General features: G+C 43.9%; 1 protein-coding gene across 25 annotated transcripts in view; it reads right to left on the reverse strand.

Annotated features, from left to right (window-relative positions):
• Window positions 1-13813, reverse strand: part of KALRN (kalirin RhoGEF kinase) — a 675882-nt gene that overhangs the window by 409904 nt on the left and 252165 nt on the right. For all 25 annotated transcript variants that reach the window (XM_047734954.1, XM_047734936.1, XM_047734961.1 and 22 more), the window contains exon 6: window positions 2686-2808. In XM_047734954.1, the coding sequence (XP_047590910.1) occupies window positions 2686-2808 (123 nt within the window). The remainder of the gene's footprint in view (window positions 1-2685; window positions 2809-13813) is intronic.

Raw genomic sequence — 13813 nt, forward strand, 5'->3', positions numbered from 1 at the left:
TGTTTGGGATGCTGACATCCTTCTTTGTGGGAGTTGCTTTTACTAACAAACCTGTAAACCTACAGGTTAACAAAGTCACAGGAGGGAGGCATGTTTATAAAGCACTGGTGCCCAGACAATTTGATCAAAAAACCCTGGGATGTCCCTTGCCTTGCCCTCCAGCCAGAGAGGAGAGCCAGCCTAATCAGTCCAAGGAGGCCTCTGCAAGTGGCCTGACTTCACAGTTGGCCGTGGGAGACCATGAGATGCGCTGAACATGCTAATTGGCTGTTGTATATTAAATCTCCTCTTCTCTCTCTCCCAGCTCCACAAGATATTTCCCTTCAGTAAATTTCCTCCCTTGTTTTTTGTCCTGAAAATGGAGACTTCAGAAGTCAATACGTCGGGAGAAAGGTTTCTGTTGTGCCATTAACTCCCAGTGATCCATATGAACAGAGAGGGGCTGCGGAGCAGATCATTCAACTGCTCTACTTAGCTTTGTAGTTTCCTGTTTTGAGGGGCTTGGTGGCAGACTTGCCTCCCTAATTACGTTTCTCTTCGCTTCTTATCAAAATGAGTTTGTCTGCCTCAGGGCCAAGCAGTTGGGTGACATGAAGATTCTGACACAGAACTTGTCAAACTCACCAGGGGAAGCCCACAAGGTACCCAGATAATCAAACTTGACTAGATTTGAGTTCACATTCTTAATCACCTGTGATCAATTGCTTTGCTCCTCTGTGCCTAAATCGAGCAAGGGATGGGACATAATTATAGGAGACTGGTTAGACAGAAATGAGTCCTTACATGCAGATGAAGACCCAAGTCTGTTGTAGGTACAAACTGATAACAAGATCACTGTTGATGTTTTCCCTGCCTGGTCCCACAACCTGTTATTCTGCGGCCACAGTTGTCTTACTCTGCTAATTTCATGATGATCGTCTCCACGACCTCTCCACCTGGCTATGGTTCCTGGGGCTAGTCATCATGGCTGTTGGCAGATACCTCACATTTTCCTCCCTAGCACGTGGTAGGACCACATATCCCCACCCAGCAAGTTCGACGTGGCCATATGCCTGGTGGTGGCTAACGAGGTGGGATGTGTCACTTCTAAGCAGAAGCTTCAAAGCCAGCACACATGGGACAGGCAGCAACATCTGAGGCAGCAGCCTCTCCATCCGCCTGAGTCCCAGGGGACTGTGATGAGTAGAGCTCCTCCCAGCCAGTGATGGGCATGTGATAGGCCCAAGAAATAAATCCCTGCGGCTTTATACGAGTGAGGTATTCGGGTTCTCAGTTAACTCAGCATATCTCTATCACTGCACATCTCAAGCTGCACCATGATTGGGTTATTTCCCCAACTAGACACCATACAACTTGAGGCCAATTTGTTTCTTCTTCAGTAGATGAAGTCTGGTACACAGCGTATTTAAAACAACCTGGTAGAAAATGAAATTCTCTTGCTTTTTGGCCTCCGTGATCCTCCATGTTTACATTTTTCTAAAACTTGCTCCCTTCTCAGCATCACTGGCTGAAATAAGGTGTCTTTGTGTTCAGATGGATGGGGGATGGTGGAGCTATTCTTTTGGACAAGGAGCACAAATAGGAAGAGTGGGCAGAAGATAGAGTGAGGTAAGTTGAGGCATAATTAGGCTACAGGCATTTTGAATACAGTGGGTTCAAAGGGCAGACAAGATCTTGAAAAAAAGTCTTGGGGCAACCACGTGGAAAAAACAGTATCCCAGAGTATTAGGCTTACAAGTGATCACGGGTTTTATCTGGACTAGACTCCTACATTACCATCACCACCATCATTATTATCATACCAATATTAACTGACAACCTGCAATGTACCAGGCACAACTCCAACTGACTTTACAATCGACTCATCGGCTCCTCACAACAACCTTACAAGGTAGCTATTATTTCCATTTTATGAATGAATGAAGAACCTGAAGGCCAGGGAAGGAAATTCCCTACAGCCACACAGCTAGCAAATATTCCTCTGTGAATTCAGCATCTGCTTGAACACTCTGCAGCCTTGGGACTTCACTAACCCCCAGTGCATCCCGTCTCCCTGAGCCATGTGCTTGCCTCCCCCTCCAAATGCACTCCCCTGGATGGTCCAGCCTCCTAGACCAACACAGAGTAATTCTAGCATTCTCTCTCTAAAGGCAGCCCTATCAATATCTAAAGACATCACCTGCATGTCCCTTAAGGCTCCTCTTCTCCAGTATAAACAGCCCCAATTCACTCAGCTATTTCCAGTGAAATGTTTCCAGTGAGCCTGAGGTCCCTCACCATCCCCGCTCAGTGACTCACATATGCCCGGGACCAAAAGATGTGGTTAAACTAGCAGAATGGAACCCGCAACTTTCCCTTATCATCTGTGCTGAGCAAATGCCTTCTACAACCCCAGCACCTTCCTTCCACCAAGCAAAGCAGAGTCCAGAGGCAGAAATGGGCCATAATCTGCTATAGGCACGGCTGGCTGGCCACACGTCCTGCACACAACCCCATGGAGTGCTAAAGTTGGCATGTTCAGAGTCCCTCCCGCTTACTCAGGTCTCAAGTCTGTTTCTATCCCACCCCACTCCCATTCCTCCCCTCACTGTCCTGCCTCCAGAGGTGGTGCTGAGAATGCCCTCCACTCACCATGGAGTTCATGGCCCCCCACTCACCATGGAGTTCATGCCCCCCCCCACTCACCATGGAGTTCATGGCGAAGTGATTGTGCTGCGTCTGGAGGTCTAGGGCATGCTGGTAGCTCACGCCGATCTCTGTGTGGCTCTGGAGGAATAACTCCTTGTTGTGGCTTATCCAGTCAAACATCTAGAGGGGACAAGAAGGTACGCAGTAGTCAGAAGGGCCATGGGCCCAACAGTGCGAAACTCTCAGAGCTACTGGAAGGAAAAAAGAGTCCTCCTGCTGGTGCCCAGTGAGAACCAGTCATTATTCTCAGAGTGGGGGTGGCCCACAGCCCAGTTCCCAGGAAAGCCCTCACTTTTAGCATAAGGATGCATAATCAGCCTCTGTGTTACCATATAGAGCCTAAGGGAAAAAGAGAAAATGAGTAAGAATCAGGGAGATGGCAGAAGCAGCTGTTTTACTGTCCCTATCAACTGCTTTTTGTAAAAACATTTAGAAAGCCTCAAAAGGGCCCCAGGCTTGCTTTGGGGACGGGGCTGAGGGGCACGTGGTGGCTGAATCCATTCCTTACTGCAATAGAAGAGAGAAACCTTATTGGAAGCAACAGGGCATCCTAATATGCCCTGTCCCATATCACATTGCCCAATCACACACATTGTTGCATCGACTTTAGACTATGCCACCTTTTCTTGTAACTCAGTGGTCTCCCAATTCCAGGGTTTCTACTATAATCCATCAGGAACCAGAAGAGGAGGATTTTAAGGATAGGCTGAGTTCTGGCTGGCACGGTGAGCACTGAGCTATTTTCCTCCTCCTTAGCTCTGTGCCCTGGTTTTGTTTGTTTGTTTGTTTAGGCTTTTACCTCTCTCCCAGGCAGCCCACACACATTAAGGGGATGTGACCAGAACCCCAATTCCAAGGGAGGGATCACTCTAAGGGTTATCCATCCTCGGGACATCAGATCTAAACCAATCAGTGTAGGACCTTTCCCAGCCAATGGGACTGTCTCAGAAATAGGAATGCTACCTGATTCAGTACAATAAAATATGGGGGGACATCTGCCTAGAAGCATCTGGGAAAACAGACCCTACTTCTTAGATAGAACTTTTCTCCCTCTGATACTGTCATGGTGATTCTGAGCCTCAAATTGTTGCAGTCATTCTGCAGGCAGCTTAAGGGGGAAGCCCATGAGAGAGAAAGGGTGTAGATCCCTGACTGAGCTTTGCCTGATCTCTGCCTTGTCTCTGGACTTCCTAGTACCTGAGCCAAGAAATCCTCTTTATCATTCAGGTATATTCAAGTGATATAGCCAGGAAAGGTGTGAAGCCTTTGGAAAAAAGGACTCCTCTACTTGAACTGAGGCTCCATACTTGGGATGGGCTCAGCTGCAGGGTATAGCATGGAGGGAGGAGCTGAGCACAGGTGCAGGCTAGGCAGTGGCAAATATGGCACTTGCCTTCCTGGAGGCAGGAGCCCAGACTCATTTATTATTTCTCTTTGGATAGTAAAGTGACTTTACTTTTTCAGTTATAGTCAACCAATATTTGCAGGATGCCTGCTATGTGCCAGGCACTGTCCAAGGCAATGGAAAAGCAAAAGTGACTAACATGTGGTCCTTGAGCTTCAGTGGGTCAAAGCCCAGCATGGAAAGCAAACAAGGACTCAGATATAGTGTTAGTACAATGTGGCATAGGACTTGAATAAAAACATGACTTGAAAAAAATCTCTATCTAGATAAAGTCCCATATGTTCTACCAAGCTAGCTGCTACCCTTAATGGAATGAGAACAAGGAAGGACAGAGAAGGCTTCCCAGAGGAGGTGCCAACCTGAGCTGAGCCCTCAGGTAGGTATTAGCCATGTGGAGATGGGAGGGATGTGAGCTCCAGGCAATGGGGAGACCAAAGAAGCAGAACTCAGGGCAGCCCAGTGTGTGGAGGGCTCTGAAAGCATTCCAGCTGTGCTTCTGAAGTCTGAAGTGAGAAGATAGGGCTGGAGAGGTAGCTGGGACAGCCGACCATGGACAGCCCTGGAGATAGGCTTTAGGAAACATGGACTATATTCTGTGGACAGCAAGCAGTGTGGAAGGTTTTAAGCCAAGCAGTGAAGTGTGACGTGAGCTTTGATCGCAGTGTGGGATGTGGGCAGGAGGGACAGGGAGAAGGGTTAGAGGCTGTTGCAGTAATCCTGGTGAGGGGTGCAGTGAAAACCTGGAAGCCAGGCTCAGGGGTGTGACAGGGGAGTCTGCAAAGCGGGCAGGCTTGAGAGCTCCTAGGAAAGGGATGAAGACCCCTAATTGTTTGGGGAGGGAGGGCAAGGAAGAGCTAAGGAACAGCCAGGAGTCTGGCACGGCACCCTGGGTCCTCGTAGGAAATTTGCCACCACAATTGCTACCTAAAAAGGGGGTAAGAAGCTGGGATGGGAGTCGGGAGATAGTGAGTTCTGTGTTAGATGTGCCAAGTTTGACAGGCTTACGAGAGTTTCAAGCAGAGGTGTGCTGCGGGCAGTGAGGCTTCTGTGTCTGGGGGTCAGGAGAGAAACACTGAGGCTGTGACAACTTACACGTAGGTATAAACCCAAAACCTTCTGAAGGCGAACATGTGTGATCTGGAGGCGATTCTCTTTTTTGAATTCCCCACATCACTCCCAGCTGCCTATCTGGATAATAAAGAAAGGATGAAAGTGTCTCTCTTCACTTCTGGGTGTCAGAGGACATTTCCGGCTGCCAGAGGACGTTTCCGGCTGGGGGCTCCTGCAGAGGCTGGGCCAACATCTGCTGTGTGCACTAGCCTGGGTCCGCCAGCCTCAGTCAGTCTCACGGAGACTTTGATTTTTTTTTTCCCCTCAATTATTATTAAGGACAAAGGAAAAAAGAAGACAAATGTCCCAGGAGTGTAGAGGAATCTTATTCTGTAATTTTTGGTCTTTAAAATTCTGCCTCTCAACCCCATTTTAAAATAATTTCTCATCTCTTTTCTCCATTGACAAAAGAATCAATAAAGTTAATGAAACTCTGAAATGCCTGAACTCCGCAGAATCTGTGATGAAAAGCACTCACTCCACATACTTTCTTGGGTATCCCAGTGGCCGAGAAGTGACCTTCCCTATACTTTCTGTTCGACAAATACCTAGACATGCAAACCAGCAGTGGAGTTCCCTGCTAGCACCAGAACGAAGAGACTGCCTGGTGCCAGGTGGCGCTGGACTACAGAGCAGGGATTGCTGGACAGGGGCCAGTTAGGGTGGAAAGGAAGAGAAGGGAACTAAAGAACAGGCAAGAGGAGGGAGCACTGGAGGAATCCATTCAGCTGGATTCTGCCTCCCACTCGGAGCCTCCTAGCAGCTCTCCAGTGGCCAGGGATTCTGGCAAGATCAGCTGTGCTAGAGGTAGTGCTCCGAAGAGGTGACATATCTCTATAGCTGGGAAGAAAGAAAAAGAGCTACTCTGGGGACCAGACAGTCCCATGTGATATCAGAAACCAGAGTCTCTCCAAGGTGCCTATTGCTTAAGAGACAGTCTTGAGTCTTCTCTGGGCCTGAGTCTACTGCCTCATGGTATAGGGCTTGCACCCTTACAGGCCTGGTTGTCTGCAAGCGTCATGGTCATTTCTGCTGCATTCAGTGCCTCTGGCTGTGGAGAGAATGCACATACATGTACGTACACGTGCACGTGTGTGTGCACTCATGGGCAAGTGTGCAGCGAGCAGGATGAGGTCTCGGCTGGCTCCAGGCTTGGTTCTGCCACTAACTCCCTATGAGACTGTGGGCAAGTCTCATTTTTGGGTTCCTCCTCATTTGCAAGGGATACATGGTTCCCAGAAAGGAGGTAAGCTCCTGCTTTAAATTCAAGCCCAATTTGGAAACTTACAAAATATATTTTTTTCATTCAGAATAAAATAGTTTTAATGAGTCTCCTGGATCAGAAGGTATGTATATTCATTGCTGCAACTTACATTTCTAACTTTTGAGGTAAAGAATGACAGTGAGGAAACTGGCATTATTTGATAGCCAGAGAAAGGCAATTTGTTAGTCTCAGCCCTGATATTTGTCTGGGGTGTTAGAGTTCAGAATGTCAGTGCAAAAAGCATTGTGTCTGTGCTCTTGGCACTGATGCAATAAAGAATTAGAGATCAGTGTCCAAAGTAAAAGCAGAAAACTGTTTTTATTAAAGCAACTGTACCCTCTCTAGGGGAAAGCAGGTAAGGTTCTGTGAGGTGGAGCCGGCCCCTATGTTGTTTTGGGACTGCATACTTAGTGGGTCTTTCTGGGCTGGGAGGAGTGGTGATGTACAGTGGGGTGATCTCTGATACAGGCTGTTTCCAATCATTTTGGGGCTACTCTCACAGGTTGGGAGGGGGAGTTTTTGACCTTATAAGGTTGGTACCAGAACCATCCTGGCAGCCTTTCTCCAAGGGGCAGGGCTGTAACAGCAAGGCAAATACATTATAATAAGTCTAGGGGTGACCGTAGGGCAGAGGTAGAAGAGGAAAGCCTGCTCTACACCTGTGGGTCTCCATCTGTCAGTCCTAAGGTCTTGGAAGGCACAAGGTCAGGATGTTGTGCCCCCAGGCTTCTAATGTGTAACCTATTTGTCATCGTCCTTGCCTCCAGCTCAGGAATTGTCTACTCTACTACTCCCCACCTTAGGACTTAGAAATCTTTCAGGTCAAGGGATGATGGTTCCTCCCGCCATTCTTTCCACTGCTTGTACGTAGCTTCTACATAACATGTCTATTCAACACTTTCATTGCATCCATCAGGACTATTTTATCAATGGGAAACAGGCACAGAGAAGCAAAGCCCAGGGTCTAGAATTCATTGACTCCATGCAGCACATATTCACTGAGTGCCTGCTGAGCCAGGCTCTTGGGACACCCCTCTCCTTCCTGCACACGGCTGTAGGATGTCTTGTGCCTGGTCTCCCCAGGGCAGTTACCCCCCAAAAGGCAGCCACCAGGGCCTGTGAGACTCCAGAGAAGGTAACATGCTATCCTTCACATAGGGCCATTCCTTCTCCAATACCCGGCCTGCTCCTCTCCCCTCACCCCTGCCCCACCAGGGCGTGGGACAGCTGATTCAAACAGCTCCACGAAACAATAAATATTTCTCAAGAGAAATGAATGCATGAGTGAGCTGGCCACAGGCTAATCCCGAGACAAGCTGGCCTGCCTACACTCCCTTCCAGCCAGATCATTTTATGATTTGGGTTCTCTGGAAGACACTTGAACTAGACTGACACAAAGAGCTAAAGAAAACGAACAGACAAACAAACAAACAAAACTAAAGAAAATATCTCCAGAGTAGTTTCAAACATTTTCATCTTTTTTTTTTTTGAGAAGCTACAAATGGCAGGTTCAACAGAATGTAACAACAAAATTCCTCCAAGAGGAAAGAAAGTTCATGTCTAGATAATGAAATTTTACCTCTTTGTTTAGAAACTAACATAGTTTTGTCTCATTAAGAAGATAGATGTTACATGTAAGCTACTTGGGTTTTTATGTTTTTTTTCTTTTTCATGTTTTGCTTTTAGCTAAACTAAATGATTTTTTGTTTTAATGCTGGCTAAAATTCAGTGAAAATATAAAAATCTGGTTCTTAATATATAATAAATGATAAAAAGAATCTATTTAAATGCAAAATAGGAAAATAAAAAGAAACCTTTTTCCCCTGTTCTTACAAAGATAGGGATGGCTAAAAGGTTATTATTGTTCAGTTCTGTTTTTAATGAAGCATAAACTATTTCATAGAGCAAAGAAATTAAATAAGAATCTTGGGCTTATTTTCCTTCATTTGCCAAATTTAGCAGTGGCATCTGATTTAGAGTTTAACTTTCAAAGCACCTTACCACCTAGTGTTAGTATTTTATAGTGTCTACAATTATAAATTATATTGGGTTTTTTTTTTAATTTTTTTATTTTTTTTCAGCATAACAGTATTCATTATTTTTGCACCACACCCAGTGCTCCATGCAATCCGTGCCCTCTACAATACCCACCACCTGGTGCCCCCAACCTACCACCCCCCACCCCTTCAAAATTCTCAGATCGTTTTTCAGAGTCCATAGTCTCTCATGGTTCACCTCCCCTTCCAATTTCCCTCAACTCCCTTCTCCTCTCCATCTCCCCTTGTCCTCCATGCTATTTGTTATGCTCCACAAATAAGTGAAACCATATGATAATTGACTCTCTCTGCTTGACTTATTTCACTCAGCATAATCTCTTCCAGTCCCGTCCATGTTGCTACAAAACTTGGGGACTCATCCTTTCTTTCTTTCTTTTTTTTTTTTTTACAGCTTTATAAACATATATTTTTATCCCCAGGGGTACAGGTCTGCGAATCGCCAGGTTTACACACTTCACAACACTCACCATAGCACATACCCTCCCCGATATCCATAACACCACCCCCTCTCCCAACCCCCTCCCCCCATCAACCCTCAGTTTGTTTTGTGAGATTAAGAGTCACTTATGGTTTGTCTCCCTCCCAATCCCATCTTGTTTCATTTACTCTTCTCCTACCCCCTCGACCCCCCATGTTGCATCTCCTCTCCCTCATATCAGGGAGATCATATGATAGTTGTCTTTCTCCGATTGACTTATTTCGCTAAGCATGATACCCTCTAGTTCCATCCACATCGTCGCAAATGGCAAGACTTCATTTCTTTTGATGGCTGCATAGTATTCCATTGTGTATATATACCACATCTTCTTTATCCATTCGTCTGTAGATGGACATCTAGGTTCTTTCCATAGTTTGGCTATTGTAGACATTGCTGCTATAAACATTCGGGTGCATGTGCCCCTTCGGATCACTATGTTTGTATCTTTAGGGTAAATACCCAGCAGTGCAATTGCAGGGTCATAGGGTAGTTCTATTTTCAACATTTTGAGGAACCTCCATGCTGTTTTCCAGAGTGGTTGCACCAGCTTGCATTCCCACCAACAGTGTAGGAGGGTTCCCCTTTCTCCGCATCCTCGTCAGCATCTGTCATTTCCTGTCTTGTTAATTTTAGCCATTCTGACTGGTGTGAGGTGATATCTCATGGTGGTTTTGATTTGTATTTCCCTGATGCCGAGTGATATGGAGCACTTTTTCATGTGTCTGTTGGCCATCTGGATGTCTTCTTTGCAGAAATGTCTGTTCATGTCCTCTGCCCATTTCTTGATTGGATTATTTGTTCTTTGGGTGTTGAGTTTGCTAAGTTCTTTATAGATTTTGGACACTAGCCCTTTATCTGATATGTCATTTGCAAATATCTTCTCCCATTCTGTCAGTTGTCTTTTGGTTTTGTTCACTGTTTCCTTTGCTGTGCAAAAGCTTTTGATCTTGATAAAATCCCAAAAGTTCATTTTTGCCCTTGCTTCCCTTGCCTTTGGTGATGTTCCTAGGAAGATGTTGCTGCGGCTGACGTCGAAGAGGTTGCTGCCTGTGTTTTCCTCGAGGATTTTGATGGATTCCTTTCTCACATTGAGATCCTTCATCCATTTTGAGTCTATTTTCGTGTGTGGTGTAAGGAAATGATCCAATTTCATTTTTCTGCATGTGGCTGTCCAATTTTCCCAACACCATTTATTGAAGAGGCTGTCTTTGTTCCATTGGACATTCTTTCCTGCTTTGTCGAAGATGAGTTGACCATAGAGATGAGGGTCCATTTCTGGGCTCTCTATTCTGTTCCATTGATCTATGTGTCTGTTTTTGTGCCAGTACCATGCAGTCTTGATGATGACAGCTTTGTAATAGAGCTTGAAGTCCGGAATTGTGATGCCACCAACGTTGGCTTTCTTTTTCAATATTCCTTTGGCTATTCGAGGTCTTTTCTGGTTCCATATAAATTTTAGGATTATTTGTTCCATTTCTTTGAAAAAAATGGATGGTACTTTGATAGGAATTGCATTAAATGTGTAGATTGCTTTAGGTAGCATAGACATTTTCACAATATTTATTCTTCCAATCCAGGAGCATGGAACATTTTTCCATTTCTTTGTGTCTTCCTCAATTTCTTTCATGAGTACTTTATAGTTTTCTGAGTATAGATTCTTAGTCTCTTTGGTTAGGTTTATTCCTAGGTATCTTATAGTTTTGGGTGCAATTGTAAATGGGATGGACTCCTTAATTTCTCTTTCTTCTGTCTTGTTGTTGATGTAGAGAAATGCAACTGATTTCTGTGCATTGATTTTATATCCTGACACTTTACTGAATTCCTGTACAAGTTCTAGCAGTTTTGGAGTGGAGTCTTTTGGGTTTTCCACATAGAGTATCATATCATCTGCGAAGAGTGATAGTTTGACTTCTTCTTTGCCGATTTGGATGCCTTTAATTTCCTTTTGTTGTCTGATTGCTGAGGCTAGGACTTCTAGTACTATGTTGAATAGCAGTGGTGATAACGGACATCCCTGCCGTGTTCCTGACCTTAGCGGAAAAGCTTTCAGTTTTTCTCCATTGAGAATGATATTTGCGGTGGGTTTTTCATAGATGGCTTTGATAATATTGAGGTATGTGCTGTCTATCCCTACACTTTGAAGAGTTTTGATCAGGAAGGGATGCTGTACTTTGTCAAATGCTTTTTCAGCATCTATGGAGAGTATCATATGGTTCTTGTTCTTTCTTTTATTAATGTGTTGTATCACATTGATTGATTTGCGGATGTTGAACCAGCCTTGCAGCCCTGGAATAAATCCCACTTGGTCGTGGTGAATAATCCTTTTAATGTACTGTTGAATCCTATTGGCTAGTATTTTGGCGAGAATTTTTGCATCTGTGTTCATCAAGGATATTGGTCTGTAGTTCTCTTTTTTGTTGGGATCCTTGTCTGGTTTTGGGATCAAGGTGATGCTGGCCTCATAAAATGAGTTTGGAAGTTTTCCTTCTATTGCTATTTTTTGGAACAGTTTCAGGAGAATAGGAATTAGTTCTTCTTTAAATGTTTGGTAGAATTCCCCCGGGAAGCCGTCTGGCCCTGGGCTTTTGTTTGTTTGGAGATTTTTGATGACTATTTCAATCTCCTTACTGGTTATGGGTCTGTTCAGGCTTTCTATTTCTTCCTGGTTCAGTTGTGGTAGTTTATATGTCTCTAGGAATGCATCCATTTCTTCCAGATTGTCAAATTTGTTGGCGTAGAGTTGCTCATAGTATGTTCTTATAATTGTCTGTATTTCTTTGGTGTTCGTTGTGATCTCTCCTCTTTCATTCATGATTTTATTTATTTGGGTCCTCTCTCTTTTCTTTTTGATAAGTCTGGCCAGGGGTTTATCAATCTTATTAATTCTTTCAAAGAACCAGCTCCTAGTTTCGTTGATTTGTTCTATTGTTTTTTTGGTTTCTATTTCATTGATTTCTGCTCTGATCTTTATGATTTCTCTTCTCCTGCTGGGTTTAGGGTTTCTTTCTTGTTCTTTCTCCAGCTCCTTTAGGTGTAGGGTTAGGTTGTGTACCTGAGACCTTTCTTGTTTCTTGAGAAAGGCTTGTACCGCTATATATTTTCCTCTCAGGACTGCCTTTGTTGTGTCCCACAGATTCTGAACTGTTGTGTTTTCATTATCATTTGTTTCCATAATTTTTTTCAATTCTTCTTTGATTTCCTGGTTGACCCATTCATTCTTTAGAAGGATGCTGTTTAGTCTCCATGTATTTGGGTTCTTTCCAAATCTCCTCTTGTGATTGAGTTCTAGCTTTAGAGCATTGTGGTCTGAAAATATGCAGGGAATGATCCCAATCTTTTGATACCGGTTGAGACTTGATTTAGGACCAAGAATGTGATCTATTCTGGAGAACGTTCCATGTGCACTAGAGAAGAATGTGTATTCTGTTGCTTTGGGATGAAATGTTCTGAATATATCTGTGATGTCCATCTGGTCCAGTGTGTCATTTAAGGCCTTGATTTCCTTGTTGATCTTTTGCTTGGATGATCTGTCCATTTCAGTGAGGGGAGTGTTAAAATCCCCTACTATTATTGTATTCTTGTCGATGTGTTTCTTTGATTTTGTTATTAATTGGTTTATATAGTTGGCTGCTCCCACGTTAGGGGCATAGATATTTAAAATTGTTAGATCTTCTTGTTGGACAGTTCCTTTGAGTATGATATAGTGTCCTTCCTCATCTCTTATTATAATCTTTGGCTTAAAATCTAATTGATCTGATATAAGGATTGCCACTCCTGCTTTCTTCTGATGTCCATTAGCATGGTAAATTCTTTTCCACCCCCTCACTTTAAACCTGGAGGTGTCTTCGGGTTTAAGATGAGTTTCTTGTAGGCAACATATAGATGGGTTTTGTTTTTTTATCCATTCTGATACCCTGTGTCTTTTGATTGGGGCATTTAGCCCATTAACATTCAGGGTAAGTATTGAGAGATATGAATTTAGTGCCATTGTATTGCCTGTAAGGTGACTGTTATTGTATATTGTCTGTTTCTTTCTGATCTACTACTTTGAGGGTCTCTCTTTGCTTAGAGGACCCCTTTCAATATTTCCTGTAGAGCTGGTTTGGTATTTGCAAATTCTTTCAGTTTTTGTTTGTCCTGGAAGCTTTTAATCTCTCCGTCTATTTTCAATGATAGCCTAGCTGGATATAGTATTCTTGGCTGCATGTTTTTCTCATTTAGTACTCTGAATATATCATGCCAGCTCTTTCTGGCCTGCCAGGTCTCTGTGGATAAGTCTGCTGCCAATCTAATATTTTTACCATTGTACGTTACAGACTTCTTTTCCCGGGCTGCTTTCAGGATCTTTTCTTTGTCACTAAGACTTGTCAATTTTACTATTAGGTGACGGGGTGTAGACCTATTCTTATTGATTTTGAGGGGGGTTCTCTGAACCTCCTGGATTTTGATGCTTGTTCCCTTTGCCATATTGGGGAAATTCTCTCCAATAATTCTCTCCAATATACCTTCTGCTCCCCTCTCTGTTTCCTCTTCTTCTGGAATCCCAATTATTCTAATGTTGTTTCGTCTTATGGTGTCACTTATCTCTCGAATTCTCCCCTCGTGGTCCAGTAGCTGTTTGTCCCTCTTTTGCTCAGCTTCTTTATTCTCTGTCATTTGGTCTTCTATATCGCTAATTCTTTCTTCTGCCTCATTTATCCTAGCAGTGAGAGCCTCCATTTTTGATTGCACCTCATTAATAGCTTTTTTGATTTCAACTTGGTTAGATTTTAGTTCTTTTATTTCTCCAGAAAGGGCTTTTATATCTCCCG

Source organism: Lutra lutra, chromosome 1, assembly GCF_902655055.1.
Source record: "Lutra lutra chromosome 1, mLutLut1.2, whole genome shotgun sequence".
In the NCBI taxonomy this organism is placed as follows: Eukaryota; Metazoa; Chordata; class Mammalia; order Carnivora; family Mustelidae; genus Lutra; species Lutra lutra.